General features: G+C 45.0%; 1 protein-coding gene and 1 long non-coding RNA gene across 5 annotated transcripts in view; both read left to right on the top strand.

Annotated features, from left to right (window-relative positions):
- Positions 1 to 23,557, top strand: part of CRIP2 (cysteine rich protein 2) — a 49,398-nt gene that overhangs the window by 18,378 nt on the left and 7,463 nt on the right. The window contains exons 1-6 of one of the 4 annotated variants that reach the window (XM_082226697.1): positions 6,484 to 6,517; positions 8,713 to 8,807; positions 15,302 to 15,359; positions 16,662 to 16,799; positions 18,539 to 18,607; positions 20,062 to 20,156. In XM_082226697.1, the coding sequence (XP_082082823.1) occupies positions 6,499 to 6,517; positions 8,713 to 8,807; positions 15,302 to 15,359; positions 16,662 to 16,799; positions 18,539 to 18,607; positions 20,062 to 20,156 (474 nt within the window). In that variant the 5' untranslated portion in view covers positions 6,484 to 6,498. Of the gene's footprint in view, positions 1 to 6,483; positions 6,518 to 7,849; positions 7,887 to 8,456; positions 8,579 to 8,712; positions 8,808 to 15,301; positions 15,360 to 16,661; positions 16,800 to 18,538; positions 18,608 to 20,061; positions 20,157 to 23,557 lie in introns of those variants that run through there. The other 3 variants (XM_082226696.1, XM_082226694.1, XM_082226695.1) reach the window with 3 other exon arrangements.
- Positions 1,487 to 3,713, top strand: LOC309534513. The gene is made up of 2 exons (XR_014220768.1): positions 1,487 to 1,574; positions 2,350 to 3,713. It is a non-coding gene; the product is annotated as an uncharacterized lncRNA (long non-coding RNA).

A 23,557-nucleotide genomic window follows, 5' to 3' on the forward strand; every position in this document is an offset into this window, starting at 1 on the left:
TGTCTGCAATAGTGACTAGCCGTTGGTAGGCCTCTACTCTAGGAACTCTTCCTTTAAGAACATCTAAGCTAGTGGTGATAACTACGGTACTTCTTGGGGAAGTGACTTCCCAAAGGAATTGGATTCCTTGGGTAAGAAGCTGGAAGCATCTGAAATTTTGTCAGTAGAAAATCTGCCTCTGTTTGGATTTCCTGCGGAGGGTGGGGTCTTTGCTTTGAGTGAGGCAGTTGACTTTGGATGGCCCCCATGGGCACCATGCCTTTCTGAGGAGGAAGAGCTGTAAGTTTTTTGACAGAATTACAAGCCTGGTAGATGAAGGGAACGCAGTGGATGTAGCCTACCTTGATTTCAGCAAGGCATTTGACAAGGTGCCCCATGATATTCTTGTAAAGAAGCTGGTAAAATGCGGTCTTGACTATGCTACCACTCAATGGATTTGTAACTGGCTGACTGACCGAACCCAAAGGGTGCTCATCAATGGTTCCTCTTCATCCTGGAGAAGAGTGACTAGTGGGGTGCCACAGGGTTCTGTCTTGGGCCCGGTCTTATTCAACATCTTTATCAACGACTTGGATGATGGACTCAAGGGCATCCTGATCAAATTTGCAGATGACACCAAACTGGGAGGGGTGGCTAACACCCCAGAGGACAGGATCACACTTCAAAACGACCTTGACAGATTAGAGAACTGGGCAAAAACAAACAAGATGAATTTTAACAGGGAGAAATGTAAAGTATTGCACATGGGCAAAAAAAATGAGAGGCACAAATACAAGATGGGTGACACCTGGCTTGAGAGCAGTACATGTGAAAAGGATCTAGGAGTCTTGGTTGACCACAAACTTGCCATGAGCCAACAGTGTGACGCGGCAGCTAAAAAAGCCAATGCAATTTTGGGCTGCATCAATAGGAGTATAGCATCTAGATCAAGGGAAGTAATAGTGCCACTGTATTCTGCTCTGGTCAGACCTCACCTGGAGTACTGTGTCCAGTTCTGGGCACCACAATTCAAGAAGGACACTGACAAACTGGAACGTGTCCAGAGGAGGGCAACCAAAATGGTCAAGGGCCTGGAAACGATGCCTTATGAGGAACGGCTAAGGGAGCTGGGCATGTTTAGCCTGGAGAAGAGGAGGTTAAGGGGTGATATGATAGCCATGTTCAAATATATAAAAGGATGTCACATAGAGGAGGGAGAAAGGTTGTTTTCTGCTGCTCCGGAGAAGCGGACACGGAGCAATGGATCCAAACTACAAGAAAGAAGATTCCACCTAAACATTAGGAAGAACTTCCTGACAGTAAGAGCTGTTCGACAGTGGAATTTGCTGCCAAGGAGTGTGGTGGAGTCTCCTACTTTGGAGGTCTTTAAGCAGAGGCTTGACAACCATATGTCAGGAGTGCTCTGATGGTGTTTCCTGCTTGGCAGGGGGTTGGACTCGATGGCCCTTGTGGTCTCTTCCAACTCTATGATTCTATGATTCTATGATTCTAAGTCTGATTCATTTCCTCTTGTTCTTCAGTTCTTTCACTGTCATACTATTGAGGACAAGTTGAACTGTCAAGGAATTACAGTGGTGCCTCGCAAGACGAAATTAATTCGTTCCGCAAGTTTTTTCTTCTTGCGAGTTTTTCGTCTTGCGAAGCACGGTTTCCCATAGGAATGCATTGAAAATCAATTAATGCGTTCCTAGGGAAACCGCCTTCAGACCAGGTCCGGGGACAGTCTGTCCCCCGACCTCTTCTGAAGGCTGGGGGGGGGGGACAAGGGCTTTTCTTCCCACTGCCAGCCTTCAGAAGGCTGTTCTGAAGGCTGGTGGTGGGAAGAAAAGCCCTTCTTCCCACCTCCCGCCCCGCAAGCTCCGGGGACAGGAGGGCTTTGCTGCTGACCGCCAGCATTTTAAAAGCCCCTGCTGTCCCGGGGCGATTTTAAAATGCTGGCGGGCGGGAGCGAAGCCTCCGCTGTCCCGGGGAGATTTTAAAATGCTGGGGGTCGGCAGCGAACGCTTCGCTCCCGCCCACCAGCATTTTAAGATCGCCCGGGACAGCAGAGAAGTCTCCGTTGTCCCGGGAAGGCAGGCGGGGGGGGGGAAGCAAAGACTTTTGCCCCCCGCCGGCCTTCAGAAGAGGTCCAGGACCTCTTCTGAAGGCTGGCTGTGGGCGAAAGTTTTTGCTCCCGTCCGCCAGCAATTTAAAACAGGTCCCCGGAGATTTCCCTATGGGCTTTCGTCTTGCAAAGTAAGCCCATAGGGAAATTCGTCTTGTGAAGCGCCTCCAAAACAGAAAACCCTTTCGTCTTGCGGGTTTTCCGTCTTGCGAGGCATTTGTCTTGCGGGGTACCACTGTACAGAGAGACTAGGCAGGATAGGAAGGAAATGGGACCTGCAGGTCTAGAGAGCCAGTGTGGTGTAGTAGTTAAGAGCGGTGGACTCGTAATCTGGGGAACCGGGTTCGCGTCTCCGCTCCTCCACCTGCAGCTGCTGGGTGACCTTGGGCCAGTCACACTTCTCTGAAGTCTCTCAGCCCCACTCACCTCACAGAGTGTTGGTTGTGGGGCAGGAAGGGAAAGGAGAATGTTAGCCGCTTTGAAACTCCTTAGGCTAGAGATAAAGCGGGATATCAAATCCAAACTCCTCCTCCTCCTTCTCTTCTTCTTCTTCTTCTTCTTCTTCTTCTTCTTCTTCTTGTTTACAGCCAGAAAAGCATTTGATGTCTCAGCTTTTGAGAGGAGTTGAATAGTGGGCCTTAGCACTGTTTCTTCTGCTCCTGCTCCCCAGACCTGCCTATTAGTGCAGTGGCTAGCTAACCCCATGGCAATTGTGCCATGGGGTTGAAATCTGGTGTTTTTATTCCAAGGCTCAAAATGGCTTGTCCCTATTTTTCCAGAGCATGTGGATTTCTTAGCCACCAAAATGTGTAGTCACCCTGGAGACTGGACTCTGCCACGTTGGCCACAGCTTTTGGTATGTGAGAGCAAAGGCCGCATGCGTCTTCTCCTTTGCTTGAGGTTCTGCCTCTGGTGTTTGATGTGAGGCAAATGGGCCAGGAAGGAAGGCTCCATTTCGCCTGTTATCCTATGCACAAGAGAGAATTTTAGTGCGCTCCCTGGCAGCTGATAATGTTGCAGTCAAGCTGGAAAGCCTAAGCATGCATGCTCTAATTTGAAAATAGCCTAAAATATTAAAAGGCAGATACCTGATCCACACAGTGTCAGGGAGGACTTCAGTTCTAAGAGTAACTGAGATGGCAGCTGCTGCTTTGTTGCATTCTCTCCCCCTGCCCGGTTGGTGCTTGGGGTACACTGGCTGTACACGTTCTCTGCTGCTGATATGGGAGATGCCAGTGGCTATTGCTGTTGAGTGTCAGCAAGAGGATGGTGCTGAATGTGCTATCAGGGTGTTGTTTTCTTCTCCCTGTCAGGATACCAGCACCAAAGTAATTTGCCTGAGGTTCTGAGCTTGGGTTACATGGTGTCTGAACCTCTTGAGCCTTCAGAGTCACTTTGCTTTTGTGATGAAGCAACTATTCTGTGTTTACAAATGCCATGACAGATGTTGGGAATCTCAGGTGAGGTACACTTACAGTGAAGTTGCTCCCAGTTTGCACACTCATTCAAGGAATAACAATTTAAGGCTTGTTCCAAATCTATTAAATATTTAGGTATGTTAATGTCAAGAGATGAAACACAGTTAGTTACAGTTCATATGAATAAATTACCGTATTTTTCGCACCATAGGGCGCACCGGACCATAGGGCGCACCCAGTTTTTAGGGGGGGAAATCAAGAAAAAAATCTTTCCCCCCCCAGCCCCAAAGTGCAGCGTACAGGGTGTGCACAACCTCTCCCTGCCGGAGGGGTTGCGCGCAGCTATGGAGCAAGCCAAGTTTTGGCTTCCCCTTTAGCCCCATGCAGCCTCTCCTTGCCGGGAGACGCTGCGCAGGGCTAAAGAAGCCATAGCCCCGTGCAGCGTCTCCTTGCGGAGGGGTTGCGCGCAGCTATGGAAGAAGGCAAGGCAGCGAGTGGGGTGGATCCCGCTCGCTGTTTTGCCTTCCCCTTTAGCCCCGCGCAGCGTCTCCTTGCCGGGAGACGCTGCGCAGGGCTTTCCTGGCTTTTCTGGGAGGTGGGGGAATTCCCCCACCTCCCGCAAAACCGGCAGAAGCCGCACGCACTTTAAAAGGGCTGCACGGTTTCTCCTGGCTTTCCTGGGAGGTGGGGGGATTCCCTCACCTCTCGCAAAAGCCCGCAGAAGCCGTGAACTCTTTAAAGGGGCTGCACAGCTTCTCCTGGCTATCCTGGGAGGTGGGAGAAGGGACTGATGCGGCCAGTCAGTCCCTTCTCCCTCTTGGGGAAAAGCCCGCAAGAGCGCACGGAGCTTGTGGGCGGCTCTTGGGGGCTTTTCCCGCCTGCCTCCCCCCCTGCATTCGCTCCATAGGACGCACACACATTTTCCCTTGCTTTTTAGGAGGGAAAAAGTGCGTCCTATGGTGCGAAAAATACGGTAATAAAAGAGGCTTCTTCCGATATCGATAGGTGGGAGTCATTGAACCTTACCCTTTGGGCAAATGCTCTCAAAATGAATATTATTCCCAGATTCATTTATATCTTGATAAGACTTCCAGTTTTTATATCTGGATCATATTTTCAAAAGATAAACTCATTGTTCATTGAAATGCCTTTGGGGCTCAGCAGCAACAAGAATATCCTTGCAGAGAATGCAGCTACAAATTAAAGAAGGCTGTTTCGAAATCCCAAATTTGGAATTATATAATTATGTTTACCTACTGTCAAGTACTAAATATTGGAATTCCACTGTTGGCCATAGTTTTCCAATGTGGGCAACGCTAGAGTATATGTACGTAGCACCTTTGGTTGGTTGGACAATACTAGGATTAAAATATATGAAATGTCAGGGGATCACAGAAGAATATGGAATACATTGGCTAATAAAAACAAATTTGTTCCATTTTTACATGCTAAACTTAGTCTGTGGGGAAACCCCACACTAAGAATTGCAAAAAAAAGATGGTGATATGGAAAAATTGGATGGAAGAAGGTGTACTGACATTGGACCAACTGATAGATGAGGAAGATGAATTTTATGCTTTTGCTTTTTTAAGACAAAAATATCACCTATCAGATGCAGCTCAATGACAATATCTTCAAGTACAACATCTCCTAACGTGTGTTTGAGCCATCGCCCCTTTCAGCTTCTGAGACACCTGAAATATTGGAGAAATTGGACAACTATTCAAAAATAAAAAGCCAGCAATTACTTTTTATAGATACAGTGGTGCCTCGCAAGACGAAATTAATTCGTTCCGCAAGTCTCTTCGTCTTGCGAGTTTTTCGTCTTGCGATGCACGGTTTCCCATAGGAATGCATTGAAAATCAATTAATGCGTTCCTAGGGAAACCGCCTTCAGACCAGGTCCGGGGACAGTCTGTCCCCGGACCTCTTCTGAAGGCTGGGGGGGGGGACAAGGGCTTTTCTTCCCACCCCCAGCATTTTAAAAAACCCCGGGACAGCAGAGGACTTCTCCGCTGTCCGGGCGATCTTAAAATGCTGGCAGGCGGCATTTTAAAATCGCCCCGGGACAGCGGAGGACTTCTCCGCTGTCCGGGGCGATTTAAAAGCCCCTGGGAAGGCAGGCAGGGGGGACAAAGACTTTCGCCCCCCGCCCGCCTTCAGAAGGTGTTCCCGCCCCCCCACCCGGCTTTGGAGCAGCGTTCCGAAGCCCGGCGGCGGCGGGAGGAGGCGTTCCCGCCCCCCCGCCCGGCTTCGGAGGAGGTCCGAGGACAGTGGGGAAGAGGCGCTGCGCTTCCCCGCTGTCCCGGATATTTCCCTATGGGCTGTCGTCTTGTGAAGCAAGCCCATAGGGAAATTCGTCTTGCGAAGCGCCTCCAAAACGGAAAACCCTTTCGTCTAGTGGGTTTTCCGTCTTGCGAGGCGTTCGTCTTGCGAGGTACCACTGTATCTATTAACAATACACAAATTCAATATGCAGACTGCAAGAGATGATTGGAATAAAGAATTGGAATTTTCAGTATTACTCAGACAGTGGGAAAATGTTTTAAAATGTTTTAGCTTCAATACCCAAGGTGTCATTAGATTTAAAATTAAGGCTAATACATCAGAAAATAATATTTAGAGTTTATTGGACTCCTTTACAATTGTATAAAAAAGGGGTAGCTAAGATAGCTAAGTGTTGGAGATGTGGCAAGGACAATGCCTCTCTGAAACACATGTTTGTACAGTGCTCTTTACTTAACAAGTTCTAGGAGAAAATGCTGGACTGTGTAACTATGACTATACAGAAAAAGTTAAATCTTTCAGTGGATAATATTTTATTGAACTATATACCTGCTGTATGGAAATTGTCAAAGGGACAATGGAAATGGATTTTCTGTGCCCGAAAGATGGCCAAGAGATTGAGGAATTGGAAAAATGAAGTTTTGATACCATTCAATCAATGGACTGACGATATGACATCACTGACAATTTATGAACAGACTGCTGACAGGTGCATAAATAAAGATGGATAAATACGATAACATTTGGAATGAGTTTATACAAAATGCAGTAGGCTATTAATATTTACATAAGCACTAGGACAATAACACTATGCCAATTTATATAAGAATGTATGGGAAAATTGTATATTGCTTCCCCCCTCCAAATTCCCACTTTTATATGTATGTATCTTTGTTGTTGTTTTTGTCCCTCTCACTCTTCCTTTTTTCTCTATCACTATATTTCTTTTGATTGAAATCACCCTAATAAAATATAAATATTTAAAAAGTTGCTCCCAGCTCCAGTAACCACATGGAAGCAGGTTAAGGTCCAAATAGTTTTTACTGTTGCAGAAGATAAGGCTTAGTAAAACTGTTCTGGACGTGGATATATACAACTTGTAGGCTTTTGGAGATACAGATATATATATATCGATACATACAATTACAAAGTATCTCCATTGCTCCAGATAAACTCCAGCAATGCTTGACAACTAACACCAACAGACGGATGACTCATAGACTAACAAACATTACTGAACTGACATACATTAATCACAGATATAGTTGGGGCACTGGGCTGTTAGCAAAGCAACTGGAATGGCTAATCTTTCACATCCATGGGGTGATTTGCACTTCTGAAGGAAAGCAACCCCTTCTCATGTCCAGTTATTCCAACAAGCATTGCAAGCAAAAGCAATTTAAGAATTTCCAAAAAGGAAGGGGTTGAACTTGAAAACAGAGAGATTCTTTTCAGTGATCTAGGATTCACCCCAATATCTTAACTGACTTGAACACAAACTTGAATTAAACCTCTGCAAGTCAAATACTGGTTTAACAGTGAATGAGGTTCTTTTAGTCTTAAGGTGCTTCAGTCCCCAAGAAAGAAAGGAAGAAAGGGGGTTCATATTATTTTTTCTGAGATGCTATTGCAGCAGCAGCAAGAGGAATAGAGGATAGAGGGTTCTTCAACTGGTACAGTGGTACCTCTGGTTACAAACTTAATTTGTTCCGGAGGTCCATTCTTAACCTGAAACTGTTCTTAACCTGAGGTACCACTTTGCCTAATGGAGCCTCCTGCTGCCACTGCACCACCGCCGCACAATTTCTGTTCTCATCCTGGGTCAACGTTCTTAACCCGAGGTACTACTTCGAGGTTAGTGGAGTCTGTAACCCAAAGTGTTTGTAACCCGAGGTGTTTGTAACCCGAGGTACCACTGTAATTCTGTCTATTTTTCAACTGCCTAGGTAGAGGACTGTCCACTGGGACAGCATCCAGCAACTGGGTCCTGGAAGCAGTGTAGGATTGAAGGGCATTACAACACTTTTCTAGCTACCCATTCCTTGTGGTTGTCCCCATGGAGAGCTCTGGAAAGAAAGGTGTGACTTCTCTCCCACATGCTTGGCTCTTACAAGAGGTGCAAAAAGTCCACAGAGAGAAATGGTCCTCCTTTTCTCTCTCTTGTTCTCCATGTTTGCTCTTGCATCTCAGCAGGAGAAACACAAAAGATGTCTCCTCTCTCAAAGTGAGGTTGAAGAAGAAAGAAGGAAATGAGGCCCTTATCCCTAAGAGTATCAGTCTAGACTGGAGGGAAGGTCAGCCCAGGTTAGGTCAGAAAGGTCAGTCTAGGAAACTTGGCAGTTCCTCTTTCTATCTGCCCTGCCCTAGGCAGACACATCAGCCTCCAGTGCAAGCTGAGTTGCATCCCAGTCTGGGGGGAGCATCTCATGCCTTTTCAAGATGAACGGAATCTGGGACAGGAAAAGAGGGCAAAGGGTTCAGCCCTCCTGGCAGTATCCAAATTGCCCTCCCTGCCTCTTCTGCACATGAATTTGCCTTGCCTTGCTCTGCATTTTGCTTCTCAGGCTTTGAGAAGCAGATGCAAGGCTTCTGACAGGATCCTGCAGCCCTCCTGCCTCCTCTGAGGTGGGAAGTGCTTGTCTGGCTTGGGGAAGGAAGTGGGAAGGCTCTTGGACCCTGCCAGAGCATTTCACCTCCCTCCCTATGCCAGGCAGAAGCTTCCTGGGCTTTGGGAAGAAGGCGCAGGGCTCTGATTTAGGGAAAGAAAAAGGTCTCTGAACTGCGTTCTGGAGCGTTCTGCCAGAAAAAAAGCGCTGGGTGTGGTGTTTGGCATGGGGAGCCAGTTTGTAGGTATCTGAAAGTTCATATTTTGATTACATGTTTTCTTGTTTCTCTGCTGTGCAGCTGAGAAAGTAACTTCGTTGGGAAAGGACTGGCACAAGTTCTGTTTGAAATGTGAGCGCTGCAACAAGACCCTGACTCCTGGTGGGCATGCTGAGGTAAGAGTCCCACTGGACACGGCCTGCTGCATTGGGGCAGTTTCTGGGAGCACTTGCCTTTGATCTGTTAACTGGGTCGACATATTTTAGCCAATAGCCTCTCTTCTGAATTCTGCCAACAAAGTGTTTATCCTCAAGATGTTTGGGGCAATTGTAGTGTCATGCAGGATAAGGTGTTCCAGCTCTTCACTGTCACAATTACCCAGAGGAACAATTGGGGCAGCCCCTCCCAGTCTGTGAGGCTCCAGCGCAGTAGGCGCTTTCCAGTTCACAGGGTTGTGTGGGATTTGTTGCATGTTAAGATGGGCTTCCAATTTCACTTTCCACAAGGATAGTTCATCAGAAGTATCTTTTCAGTACAGAACAAGAAACAGGAACGACAAATTAGAAAGGAAAGTAATGATTCTACCTAATTCTGTGTTGTCTGAAAGCAAAAGCTTTTCATTTTTATATTTTTTTTCTAAGTTTCTGTGCCATTTCAGATAAGTTTATGAAATGATTTATGCCTATCTTTCCCCCTTTCTGTCTGTACGTGTAAATACTCCATTTGAATCTGGAGGGTGGTTCCTCTTGTTGTTCCTTCTAAAAACTAAATAAGGAGGTTAAATCATACCTTAGACAATACCTTGATTAATTATAAAAATATTTCTGCCTTGAACACTGTATCCATACATGGGGATACAAGGGCAGTTCACAATCCCAGTATAAACAATAAAATCATCAAAATAATTACAACACCTTAATAAACAACAAAGCAGCAGCAATAACAAAATGTTAGAGCAGCCACAGAGTAGAGCATTTAAATCACCTAGCATTCCATTAAAGTGCAAGGCAAAACAAATGCATTGGCCTCTAGTGGCACCTTCTGCAGCCTGGGTGCAATTGAGAAGTCGGCCGCACTGTGGGTGGGCACAGAGCAAAACAGGCACGGAGTGCAATAAGCCTCATCCCACAAGCATGGTTTGCCATGTTTAGCTTTACTGGGCAGTGTAAAGACAAAAAACCCTGAGAGTGGCTGACTATAGAGGAGGGAAGCAGGATGTTGTACAGTCCTTGGGCCTCCCCCATTGCGTGGGGACCCAGGCGCTGCCCAGCCAGCTCCCTCCCTCAAGGCTGCTGCTCCAAAGTGCTTGGCATATGCTCCTAAGCCTAGACTTCGAGTCATTGTAAATTGTTGGAAGGTGACTTCTACTCTTCCTTCCCACTTGGGAACCAGAAATTATTATTGCTTCAGCTCTTCTGTTCCTGGCCTAGGGGCACTTTGCCTCCGTCAGCTCAAGCAAACACCATTTATTCCCCAATTAATGTTGAAGAGAGAGCAGAAGGAAAGTGTATCTGGGTACTGTATCAAGTGTGCCCACATAGAGAGCTGTAGGTAGGAATCATCTGCTTTCAAGGCATGAGGTTCCCCATTATGTGAAATCTGAGAAAAGTGACTCATCCGAGAAGCACTTTCTCTCTGAAGGTGTGTCTTAGCCAGCACACTGGAGTGCTTCCAGGGAGCTGGGAAGGTTTCTTCCTGACTGCACCACGTCCCACACTTGGAGGAGTCACACCCAGCAATTTTCTTTCCGTGCTTCACGTGGTGGGTGAGCTTCTCTCTTGTCTGCTAACTGATGACAAGCCTGCTGTTGCTACTGGAAGGATGTTTTCTCAAGCTGTATTTGCTTTTCCTTCTATGGAAGTACAAGCAGTGCATTCCTCGCATTAAGGGAGAAATATGTTCATGCCTTATCACCATTTCCTCTCACAAATTGACTCCTGTTGACAGTTAAGTGCAGATACTGCCAATAATGTTTGCTATGCCTGTGATGTTCATGCTAGAGCAACACGGCACATTTACCGTATTTTTTGCACCATAACACTCACTTTTTTCCTCCTAGAAAGTAAGGGGAGATGTCTGTGCGTGTTATGGAGGAAATGCCTACGGGTGGCATGCCTACGGATTTTCCTCCGCTAAAAACTACGTGCGTGCTATGGTGGGGTGCGTGTTATAGAGCGAAAAATACGGTACATAGGTACTAGAGCACTGAATGAAACCTAATGAACAACTAAACATGCAATACCTGAATACATCCTCATACATATGCATCTCAAAACCTCAATATAAACAAGCATAGACATGTTCCTTCTATGTGGAAATATGATACTCCTGTCACTAAAATTGTGGATGATTGACAAATTCTCATCTTCCATTTGTTATAAGCATGTGAAAACACACATGTAACATCTGTAAAGGCCCATGTCAAAAAATTGCTGCTTTACAGCATAATCTGTTATTGCTGAATTATTTGCTTTGTTCATCTGTTTATAAAACTTAATAAACACAGTTTAAAAAAGAGAGGAACAGGAAAGGTGCTGGTTTGCTGAAAGGTTATTCTGGTGCCCCAGGGCGATGAGGAGGCAGGGAGAGAACAAGCCTCTTTCTTCTCGCTGCAAGCTGCTGCTACTGCTGCTTGCCAGATGAGTAAAAGGAAGGATATTTGGCAGCTGGTGCAGACGGCTTTGGTAGGCCTGCCATATGAAAGGCGGCGCTTTGTCCTGGATCTTAGGCAAGTCAATCAGATTTTTTGCCAGCTTAGATTTTGATGTGAGCTGGATAATTCAGTTGACTTCAAAAGCTTGCATTTGATATTTGATATTTTGATTTGATTTTTTAAAAAATGCTTTATTGTTTTTTTTAAAAAAGCTACACAACACAAAGTACCGGTAATCAACAGAAAGAAAAAAATAAACAAACATTCATTCCATAATTAGCGCTTGTTGTAGGTAAGTTTGTAGTTGGTTTCCACATGACCTCTGGTCCCTGCATTGTGGTTCCCAAATTACGTTATTTTTACTACACACTAAGCTTTATCTCTTCTAGGTTATTTTGATAACATTGCTTTTATAAAGTTCTCTTGTTACACGCAGAAAGTCAATCCAGACCTGCCAACGGATTTATGTTTTTGCAATGTTCTTTTAAATAAACTGTACACATCCCACTCTCTATTAAATTTTTGATCAGTGACATCTCAAAACCTTGCTGATAGTCTGGCTAGTTCTGCATATTCTTGCATTTTGTTTTCCCAGTATAGCTTGGATGGGATAGCATCTCCTTTCCAACCCTTTGCAATTAAAATTCTAGCTGCTACTGTAGCATACATGAAAATTCTCCTAAATTTGTTTGGAATTTAGTTGTTCATTGTTCCTAGCAGGAAGGCTTCAGGCATCTTGGGGAAAGAAATTTTTTTTTATGTTTGTTGTAAATTATCTCCCAAAATTCTCTAATTCAGGGGTCGGCAAACTATGGCCCGGGGGCTGGATGCGGCCCACCTGGCTGGTAAATCCGGCCCATGGACCCTGCCGTCCGCTTGGTCGGTCCCCACGCTGAGCTAAACCGGTGCGGCGTTTCATTGAAAAGAAGCCACGAACACCTTGCCGTGCGCGAGGACTGACTTCCGCAATGCTGGCACGGCTTTGGATTGGCTGCAGGAAGCTCCTGCAGCCATTCCGAAGCCTCGCCGCCCGCGCACTGAGGTAAACCTGGCATTGTGACGGGCGCATTGTGACGGGCGCATCACGGCTCGGCGCTGCTGCTGGTGGCGCACTCAGTGGCCGCGCTGGAGCAGCTTGAGGGTGAGCTGTGCGCGGCCTGCCCACCAACCTGGCCTCAGACGACGGGCTGTAGCACATGGTGCACGCCGCCTGGGAGCTCCGGGCGTATCGGCTTGTCAAGAACGCCGGTGAGTGGGCAGCACCGAGACATGTTCCTGAGCGCATGCAGAGTGCGTTCCTCCTCCAGGTCTGGAGGCAGCTGTGGGACCGGCTTGCAGGGTATTTATATTTTTCAAAATATAGTCTGGCTCCCCACAAGATCTCAGGGACGGTAGACTGGCCCCCTGATGAAAAAGTTTGCTGATGCCTGCTCTAACTCTTTTACAGTTTCCCCACATGGGGATTATTGTGCCTTCTGCCTCCCTGCATTTCCAACAGGTCTTTGGCCTAGATTTAAACATTCTGGCCAGTTTGACAGGTGTTAAATACCACCTGTAGAGCGTTTTCATGCAATTTTTCTTTTAAATCATAACATGCAGTGAATTTTAAATTTTCCCTCCCAAGCCTCTCCCATGATTCCATTTAGATATTATAGCCAAAGTCCCTAGCCCACTGCACCATTACAGATTTTACTTCTTCCTCCTTGTCCTCCCAGTCAAGGAGGAGCCTATACATTTTGGAGAAATAAAGGTAAAGGGACCCCTGACCATTAGGTCCAGTCGTGGCTGACTCTGGGGTTGCGGCGCTCATCTCGCTTTATTGGCCGAGGGAGCCTGCGTACAGCTTCCGGGTCACGTGGCTAGCATAACTAAGCCACATTAGCGAAGTTCGTAACCCTAAGCATTTGTAACCCAAGGTACCACTGTACAATGATTTCCTAATCACATGGTTTGAGAAACCTTTATGCACTTTGGCCTTCTCATAACCTAGATAAGCATGCCAGCCGTATCTATTATCGAACCCTTCTAGGTCCAGTCTTTTTTAATGTCATCCACTCCTGGATCCTGGAAAGGCAAGCTGCTTCACGAGACAGTTTCAGATCCAGTACTGCAAACCCTCCCCTTTCTTTTATACCGATTAATAATTTGTGCTTTATATTAGGTTTTCTGCTATTCCAATAATAATAATAATTTTTATTTATACCCTGCCCTCCCCAGGCTGGGCTCAGGGCAGCTAACAAGCAATAATAAAAACAAGTTGAATGAATACAACTTAAAAACAAGATTAAAATACAACATTAAAATATTGAAACATTAAAATATTAAAATGCAGCCTCATCACAGGAGGAGAAAAGGAAAAAGGGAAAAGAAAGGGGGAGGGAATCAAATTGGCTCCAAGCCAAAGGCCCTGCGTGGAGAAATCAGATCCTGCGGGGCCCTGGTCTCATGAGGCAGAGCGTTCCACCAGCCGGGGCCAGAGTTGAAAAGGCCCTGGCTCTGGTTGAGGCTAATCTAACTTCCTTAGGGCCCGGGACCACTAGGGTGTTGCTATTTATGGACCTTGAGGCTCTCTGTGGGGCATAACGGGAGAGGCGGTCCCGTAGGTACGAGGGTCCTAGGCCGTGAAGGGCTTTAAAGGTCAAAAGCAGCACTTTAAATCTGACCCTGTACTCCACCGGGAGCCAGTGCAGCTGGAAAAGCACTGGGTGAATATGCTCCCATGGCAGAGACCCCGTGAGGAGCCTCGCTGCAGCATTCTGTACCCGCTGGAGTTTCTGGGTCAGCTTCAAGGGCAGCCCCGTGTAGAGCGAATTATAGTAGTCAAGCCTGGAGGTGATGGTTGCATGGATCACTGTGGCCAGGTCGGGGAATAATAAATCTTAATATATCCTTCTGGCAATCTTTGAAGCAGCTCGCTGTTCCTATAACCGGGATGAGTTGAAACAAAAAGATCATTTTTGGAAGCACACTCATTTTTATCGTGGAAATTCTTCCCCAAAAGGAGATATTTAGCCTATTCCAGATTTCCAGTTTGTTTTTTATCTCCCTCCAGGTGCTGGCATAATTAGCCTGAAATAAAATTGGTGTTCTTCACTGTGAGCCATATGCCCAGATATTTAACTTTTTGCTAATTTCCGGGTCACAGAACTCGTGTATTTCACTTTTTTCTTGGGATTCCATATTTTTTGACCAATAATTTGACTCAAACTGAAGGATACCAAACAGTCTCCCAGCCGCTTGTTGGCTTTTGCCACACTAGATTTTACTCTGAATATTTTTTCAGTTCTTTTAAATATTTTGCCTTCTTGTAGCTGTAACCACTTGGCTAGCTCCTTAATAATTTCCTCATCTATAATCTCTTCGGTCTCTTAGGGGATACCTCTCAATCTCAGAGTCAACTCAATTAATTTGGCGTTTTGGTCGATTTTATTTCCCATCCTTTCAAGTTTGTCATCTATTATTTGGTGTTCTCATTCATATCTTTTTCCATCCCTAATATGTCTCACTTGCTTCTCATTTGAGGTGAGAGGGCTTTTTGAGCCCCCATGTGCCCTTCTCCTTCATGTTTGGCTAGTACCAGCAACTCTTCTGGGAACTGGAACGGCCTTTCTCTTTTGAAGTCCACGGGAGTTAGAACTCCTTGTTCTCATCACTACTGTCTATATGTGTGTGTTTTTTGTTCTTTTTGCCATGCCTTTGCTCTAACTTTGTGATTTTCTAAATATCCCTGAAAACTGTGTGCGTATTTTATGTTCTCAATATCTTTTAAAAATATTGATGTATTGTTTTTAAATTTTACAACAAGCACTTTGTGAGTGGATGGCAAATTTAGAATCTCAAATAAAATAACAAAACCTTTTGGCAACTCCAGATTCTTTATAGACTCAAGTTCACATGAAATAGTCAATGCCCTCCCTTTATGATTTAGTGATTTATCAGCCTTCAGTGAACAATTGTTTGAAACTAATAATCTTTTATTAACACTGGCTAATCTAACAGTTGCCATTTCTGTCTTAGCACGATGGAAAGCCGTATTGTCACAAACCCTGTTACGCAACATTATTTGGACCAAAAGGTAGGTTTCTCTTTCCGGGTGGTTTGACCGTTTCAACTCCAGACACAAATGCTGATATCTCTCTCTCTCTGTCTGTCTCTCTCTCTCTCTCTCTCTTACCTTCTCATCACCAAAGCCAACTAGAGACATCACTTTTGAGTTTATATAATGTCTGTCTTCACATATCTCTGGTGTGGCACACCTTGTGGTTTGAGGTGTGCTCTATTTTAAATAGGAGCAACTTTGAGCAGAGCAAAACATTACATGTAAACTTGTGGAACAGAGAAGTGCTGAGGTGGATGTTCCACTCTTTCCCTGCTACAACTACCCAAGTCCTATTCCCCCACCCCCAGTGTTTCTGCCTCATGAATGAAATAAGAAGTGAAAAATACTGCATGCTTTTGATTATTATCCCAGAGGCAGGGATGCTCTTAAGACAATGACTAAACCAGCCTCCTTAATACCGACGTGGTCTGGCACTCAGGCAACTCCTCCCCGTGCCTGGGATCACTGGGATCAGGTGTCCCAGTGCAACCCCCGTAGTGGAACCAGCTCCAGCCATTCTGTTGGCTAGGGCCCACTCCCAAGGCAGCTCTGACCTTCTCCCCTTAAAAACAGATTAACTTATACAAACTACAAAATAAACCAATAGGAAATAGTGAAAACATGAAATGCATGTTAACATTTGCTGATAGGGGACTTCCTTGGGTTTAGGAATTGAGCTCTTATGATGAAATCCCCTAACATGTTACTGGATAGTGACAGTATCTGCATTACTAAATTCTGGCTTTCTAAGATAAGGGAACAAGGGAGGCCTTTGGGTCGGATGTTCAGATCCTTAGTAGCACAGGCTCTCAACAATATCTTGATTACTGTTGAAAACACCCCTCCAACACAGACAGTGCCGGTAGAGGAATTTGCTGCTGGGTCCAAAACTTTGAAAGCACTGGGGACAGAGTAAGGGCTGGCGCTCACTGGGAGAGCACATAATTTTGTAGGCAGCTTCAACTCACTATGTAAGACTGTGAAAGACCCCTGTCTGAACGATCCTGAAGAGCTGTCTTCAGGTCAGTATGCTAAGCCATAGGGACCAGTAGTCTGACTCAGTTATGAAGCTGCTGGCTCCCTGTATGTTCTGATGCTGGTTTTAGCTGGCTGGGCTAGGCTGAGGAACCTTTTTGCCCATTGCTGCAACCAGGAACATGGTCTAGACGGGAAGGTGTTTATGGCTTCCCTCAAATACATAGACATGGCTGTGGAGAACGGGAAAGCAATTCCTTTGGGGCAGAAAGCCCTTCTGACCTCTCCTGATCCATTTTCCAGGTGTGAACATTGGAGGGGCAGGATCCTACATCTATGATAAGCCCCAAACTGAAGGGCAAGTGGCACCAGGCCCTATTGAGCACATATCCAAAGTGGAAGAAAAGAAAGCGAGCGCAGCACCCAAGGGACCCAGCAAAGGTGAGCATTGGGTCCCAGAAAAGGCAGCTGGCCCAGGAAGCAGGAGAAGGGGTGCTGCGAGGGCGTTGGGATTGTGGCAGGCAACAGCCTAGGCACCTCTGCTTCTTCCATTCCCTGCTGAGCAATTGGGAGACTCTGTGGTTGGCTCATTTCATGATTTCTGAAAACTAGCTTGCTATCCATTTTTGTTGCTCCTTGCATACTCAGTGCTGTGTGTATGTTGCAGTTCTACAGAAATGGAGAAAATTTCCATACATTTTAGGTCCAGGTAAGCTGAAAAGCCATGTTCCCTCATAAGAACCTGCCTGGGTTCTCAGATATTTGGGGGAGGCCCTTGTCTCGGTCCCTCCCACCCTCATAGGCACACTGGGTGGTGAGGCAGGACAGGGCCTTTTTGGTGGTGGCTGCTCACAGACTTGGAACTTCCTTCCTAGAGAAGATAGACTGGTTCCCACTTGGTTGTTCTTCTGCTGACTGGTGAAGACTGTCTTGTTCCAACAGGCTTTGGAAACTGGCTGTTTAGAAGGAAAGGGCGGGTCCTGTGCTGTGCTGTTTTTTATTGTGAATATCTGTGTGTTTTAATGGTAGAGAGAGAAAGAGAAAAGTGACATTTCAAATTGCAAGGTACAAGAGGGTTTGTTTCTTTATTGCCTGGTGCAGTAGTTCAGTACATTTGTCAAGTGATGCTCTGAGCTCCAAGCACCCATTGAAACCTGCAGACAGCGGCAGGTAAGAACTGTCTTGACTGGAAGCTGCCTGGCTTAAGGTGGGCAGAAACTGACCAGTGAGACATGATGTTCTCTCCCAACAATGAAGGCAACCTGTAGCCCTTGAACCTTACACCAATCAGATTGAGCTTCTGCTGCCTCCTACGTTCTTGCTGCATTAGCAGCACCAAAGCGACCTCCCTGCAGCACAAGCCTGGGCAGTGTGTCTGGAGGTCCAGGGCTGCCCAGATGAGGGCTGCCCCCTCTTGGCCTCAGTGGCTGACATGGTCCAGAGGAAAGCAGAGCAAGACATTTGGCACCAGCTTGGCTGCAGGAGTTGCCAGAAGGAGGCGTACAGTGTGCCATCTGACCATCTTAAGGACTCAACTCTGGATTTATTTAGGGTTTACTCCTTAGCCTTTTCTTCTCCCAAAGATACCCCACAACGCAGCAGAGGGTTAGCATCAGAGTTTTCCGTCTCCTGGATGGGCTCCCTTTCCAGGGTGACAAGCCCCATCTGCCCCTCACTTATGTCCACAGCACAGGCAGAAACCGCCTTCTTTACCATTGGACCCACTCTTGTCCGCTTAGTCTGCCAGAGCCTGTATTTGGTTCCTTCACCTGCTTAAGCCAGCAGTCAATATTGTTTCCTGGGGTGCGGCCGCTGTCACATGCTGGCAGCTTCTTGGAGCCACAGGTGAGATTTCTCACTGTGTCAGCTATAGGAGAAGTGCTGAGAGCAGAGACACCCCTTGTGCATCGACTTCCTAGACCTGACAAAGGCCTTTGACCTCATCAGCCAAAAATGACTCTTCACACAGCTCCACAAGAGAGGATGTCTACCTCAGTGCCACAAGATGATTGTGTCCTTCCAGGAGAATAGGTGAGGCGTTGTCCAGTATGATGGCTCCTCCTTGGATGCTGCTGCATTCAGAGCTGGTTGGCTGAAGAGGATCAAGGTCTGTCAGATCCAGTTCTTGAGGTTGGAGCTGAGCATTTTGGAGAATTCATGCCTTCCCATTTGTGTTTCAGCTACCAGCATTACCACCTTCACTGGGGAGCCAAACATCTGCCCACGCTGCTCTAAGAAGGTCTACTTTGGTGAGTATTGGCCTGTCCTGCAACTGCCCTACCTTGGCTTCGGAAATACAGTGAAATGTTGCAGCTGGATGAAACCAGCGTCACCAAGCCAGAAATGGTCATGGCCTGGAATGGCAGATAACATTTGATTTTTCAAAAAAGGAATATATCATCTCTGGCAGACAAGCAAGCTCCAATAAGAAGTAATTGACTCTCTGGCAGTTCTATGTAGGTATATTTACAAAAAGACACATCCAGAGCCCAGCTTCTCGCCTGTTCGCATTTACGTTTGTTGGTCAGTCTGAAATCTCGCCCCTCCCACAACAGGAAGGACGCCAGACTCCTGCCTTTCGCCTCTTGCTCTTGTGTTGCCTTCTGATTTTATCTAAATGCCTGAATTGAGGACTGAGATGCTGACCTCCCCCCTCCTGCTCACTCTCACTCAACCCAGACTCAGACCTCTGCTTATCTGCTGATTGCCTAGCAACGCTTTGACTGCTTTCCACTCTTCCTCTCCTTAAGAGCTAATAGAGTCTTCTCCAAAAAGGGGGGTTGAACTGCCCTTTCTTGATTCTGACAGGCAGTTCTCTGCAAAGTTGGTCCCTAGTTCAGTCTCTGAGTCTAACTCATCCCCTGCACTCTGGGGGGCTATGTTCCTCACATCCTGATTTCATAGTAGGGAGTGGGTTTGTGTGTGCTGGTGGCTAAAGAAACAAAGGATTTAAGGGTCATTCCAGTCTGCTAAGACTCCAATCTGTAAGGGTACACACCAAGTTCTACCTTGGCCTATAGAGTTGTGCCAGAGCAAAGAATGGCCAAATGGAGCAAGTTCCACCAGGTCTGTTCTTGGAAGTTTTTGGCAGAGAACTGATCGGTCCAGTGACTGGCTACAATTTCTAGATTTATACTTAAGTAGCATGCTCACTCTGTTAGAAAAGTGGGGCAATTTCTTAATGGGACTATTGATGTGCATAATGGGATGGAATTCCTGCTGACCCTTGTACACAGGACTGAACGGAACAAAGTAACAAGGATTCTGCACCTAGAAAAGTTGAATTCTGTGCCCTATATAAATCATAAAGATTTGGATTGCTGTATGCAGTATCTATTCTGCTTCTGCGAGGGGCAAGAAGCTGTGAAGAGCACTGTGGCCTCATCTCTCAGTCCATGGAACTGAGCCTCCTTCTAGCTTTGGGGATTTTGCCCTAAATGTGCAAGCCTTTCATTTCACCCAGACTGGGTGGAAACTTGCTTTAAAGGAAAAGGGGAGCTGAGATTCTGAGGATGCTGAATTGTGGCCCGAATGTTGCATTGAGATTCTTGTGTCAAACCCTTCCGGCACTGCTTTGGATGTGGTTTGTCTGATCTCTGGAGGATTTTTTTGTCTGATGGTTTTCTGTGAGGCACAAGTGGCATAAGTTGCCATGAGGACAGGTTGACTTGCAAATTCGCATGCCACTTCTTGTCTGTTCTAGCTGAGAAGGTGACTTCACTGGGCAAGGACTGGCACCGCCCCTGCCTGCGCTGTGAGCGCTGTGGAAAGACTCTGATCCCCGGAGGCCACGCTGAGGTAAGGCTTGGGTGCAAACGCTGCATTCCAACACAGGTGTCTCCGGGTTGGGCAGATATTTTGCACATTTAAAAGACATGTAGTGCTTGATAGAATTGTCACAAAGTGAATATTCACAATTTTTGTATGATAGTTTCATTTTTTTCTGAATGGCTTTCTCCTTATCTAGAAGTAATATTGGTGAAGGATACTGAGAAAACACTGCTCCCCCCCCCCCGCACATCAATCCAATAGAATCTCTCTCTATGTGCATTTTCTTATGGAGATTTTCCTACTCTAAGGGATAGGTGTTGTTTTCAATTCATAAAAGGTTGTACACTACAAATTTCAAACCACTCACCATAATAGCAACACAGTCACTAGAAATGCATTGTTAGGGGTCATGGTTTTAGTAAAAACACAGAAGCATTTGCCTGTGAGAATGCCACCAGACGTTTGGGAAATGGCTTACAACCTGAGGATTGGGTTAATAACATGCTTTGAGATAAGCAGATACACACAAAATGTATCCTGGAGTGATCTATGGTTTTGAGCAACTTCACATGTGCACTTCCAAAATATCATGGTTGTGAAAGCCCTCTGAGAATTGGTAAAAACCATTAGCAAGAAATGCTTGTTACATAAAGATAATGAGGAAGAGGCTCTGATTAACTGGCTTTTACCAGTGGCAGGTTAATGTGGCATTGGTTTATTCCAAACTTAGTTGTGAAGAGCTTACACAGTATGTATCGGTCCAGTTTAGAGAGGGGTTTTGCTCACCTTTCAGAAAAGGTCCACTCCATCTCCTCTGACTTTGGAGTCATCCTGCCTTAATGACTGTGACTTCTCATAGTGTACTTCTAGTCCCTGTGACCTGCACAGAGCATAGTCCTTTGTCTGCTCTGGAATATCAAACACTCCCTCCTGTTTTAGCCACTTCATATAGTTGTTGTGGATTCCCAGCATACACTTCCAGAGCCAGATAACATTTATATGTTCTTCATGTGTGTAAAGTGCTTTTTTGACATAGCATTTCATCTTCTAGAAGGAAAAATGCAATGTGAGAACTGTCAGAAGTTATAAACCTAGAGGCAGATTGAACCTTGTATGTTTAGCTGCCTGTTTGCTAACTGATACAGCAATTTGATGATGAGCCCTGCTTTGTAGCCAGAAATCCTGGCTGCAGCTCTTCCCCTATGAACTCAAGTTGGTTTTGGCATGCACAGCTTCCTCTACTACTGCTCTGAAAAGCAAACAAGCTGCATTCTTCTGTGTCCAAAGAGCAGCTATATGTATGCAAAAGGAGCAAGCAAAGAAGGTGCCCCACAGCATCTGAGAGGTTGACCTGGGGGTCTCTCGGGGTTTGGCTTTGTCCCCTTTGCTATTTACCATTTATATGAAACTGCTGGGAGAGTTTGGGAGTTTGGTAGCTCCGGTATGCTGATGACACCCAGCTCTATTTCTCCTTTTTCTTTTTTTAAATATTTTTTATTCATTTTCCAAACAAATTTTATACAGTCAACAAATTATTTTGCACTCATTCTTCAATTTTTGACTTCCCTCAGTTTCTCTGTCAATCTTTCGTAAAATTTCTATTTGTTAACGCATTTCTAAACATAATATTGCCTTTCCCAACTCCTTTTCCTCTTACTCTCTTTTTTGCAGTATTTCTTACTATCTTATAGAGTCTCTTCAAAACCAGCAAGCGTTGTCTGTACATCACATATATTTTTCAGATATTCTGTAAATTTCCCCCAGTCCTCGATAAACTTTTGGTCTTTCTGATATCGAATCTTCCCAGTCAATTTGTCCAATTCTGCATATTCGGTCAATTTCCTTCTCCATTCTTCCACTGTTGGAATCTCTTCCTGTTTCCATCTTTGGGCCAGAAGTATCCTTGCGGCAGGCACTGCATATTGAAACAGTTTACAGTCTCTCTTATTAATTTCGTTTCCTACCATTCCAAATATAAAGGCCTCTGGTTTTTTAACAAACGTATATTTCAACATCTTTTTCAATTCATTGTATATCATTTCCCAGAAGTCTTTCACCATTTTACACTCCCACCACATATGATAGAAAGTACCTTCTTTTTCTTTACATTTCCAACACTTATTGCATGTTTTATACATTTTAGCCAGTTTAACTGGCTTTATATACCATCTGTAAACCATTTTCATTACATTTTCTTTCAACGCAGTACATGCCGTGAATTTTAACCTTTCATTCCATAATTTCATCCAATCATCACACTGTATATTGTAACCAAAGTCTTTTGCCCAGTGTATCATTACTACTTTTACCTCTTCATCTTTTGTATGCCACTCCAGCAACATTTTATACATTTTAGACAGATTTTTATATTCATTATTGAATACCTCCACTTGGAATTTTGATTCTTTACCTTCATACCCACACATTTTACAATCTTTTTTAAACATTTCATTGATCTGAAAGTAATGCAACCAGTCATAAACAGATTCTTTCACCTCTTCATAAGTTTTCATTTTCCATTTCCCCTCTCTCTTATTACCAATTCTCCACATGTTATCCACCTCCCCCTCATATTGATTTTTTTCACACTCATCACTTCTAATGGTGAAATCCAATGGGGGAGTCTAGGTTCCAACAAGTTTTTATACCTCTCCCACACCTCTATCAGTGATCTTCGGAAGATGTGGTTTTCGAAACCTTTGTGAAGTTTTTTCTTCTCATACCATAGATAAGCATGCCAACCAAATCAGTTATCAAATCCTTCTAGATCTAACAGCTCTCCATTCTCTAATTTAATCCATTCCTGTATCCAACAGAGGCATGATGCTTCATAATATAATTTCAAATCTGGCAGGGCGAAGCCACCTCTCTCTTTTGCATCTGTTAATAACTTAAACTGAATCCTTGGCTTCTTACCCTGCCAGATATATCTTGAAATTATTTTTTGCCATTCTTTAAAAATTGATGCCCCCTTAATTATCGGCAATGATTGGAAAAGGAATAACATCTTTGGTAGCACACTCATTTAGATATTCTCCCCCCAAAGGACAATTTCAGTCTTCCCCACACCTCCAAATCCCTTTTTATTTGATTCCACATGGGTAAATAGTTGTTTTGAAACAAATCAATGTTCTTGGGGGTTAACTATATTCCTAAATACTTCACTTTGTTCACCACTTCTATCTCTGTCCTTTGTTGTATTTCCTCAATTAATTCTTGATTCATGTTTTTAGCAATAATTTTCGTCTTTTTTTTGTTGAGATAGAATCCTGCAACTTGACCAAATTGTTCTATTTCCTCTAAGATTCTTTTAATACTTTCCACTGGTTCTTCTACTGTCATTACCAAGTCATCCGTGAATGCCTTAACTTTGTATTCATTTTTCCCTATAGACACCCCTTTTATATCTTCATTTTTTCTTAATGATT

The sequence above is a fragment of the Podarcis vaucheri genome (genome assembly GCF_965113315.1).
Source record: "Podarcis vaucheri genome assembly, chromosome: 6".
Taxonomy (NCBI): domain Eukaryota; kingdom Metazoa; phylum Chordata; class Lepidosauria; order Squamata; family Lacertidae; genus Podarcis; species Podarcis vaucheri.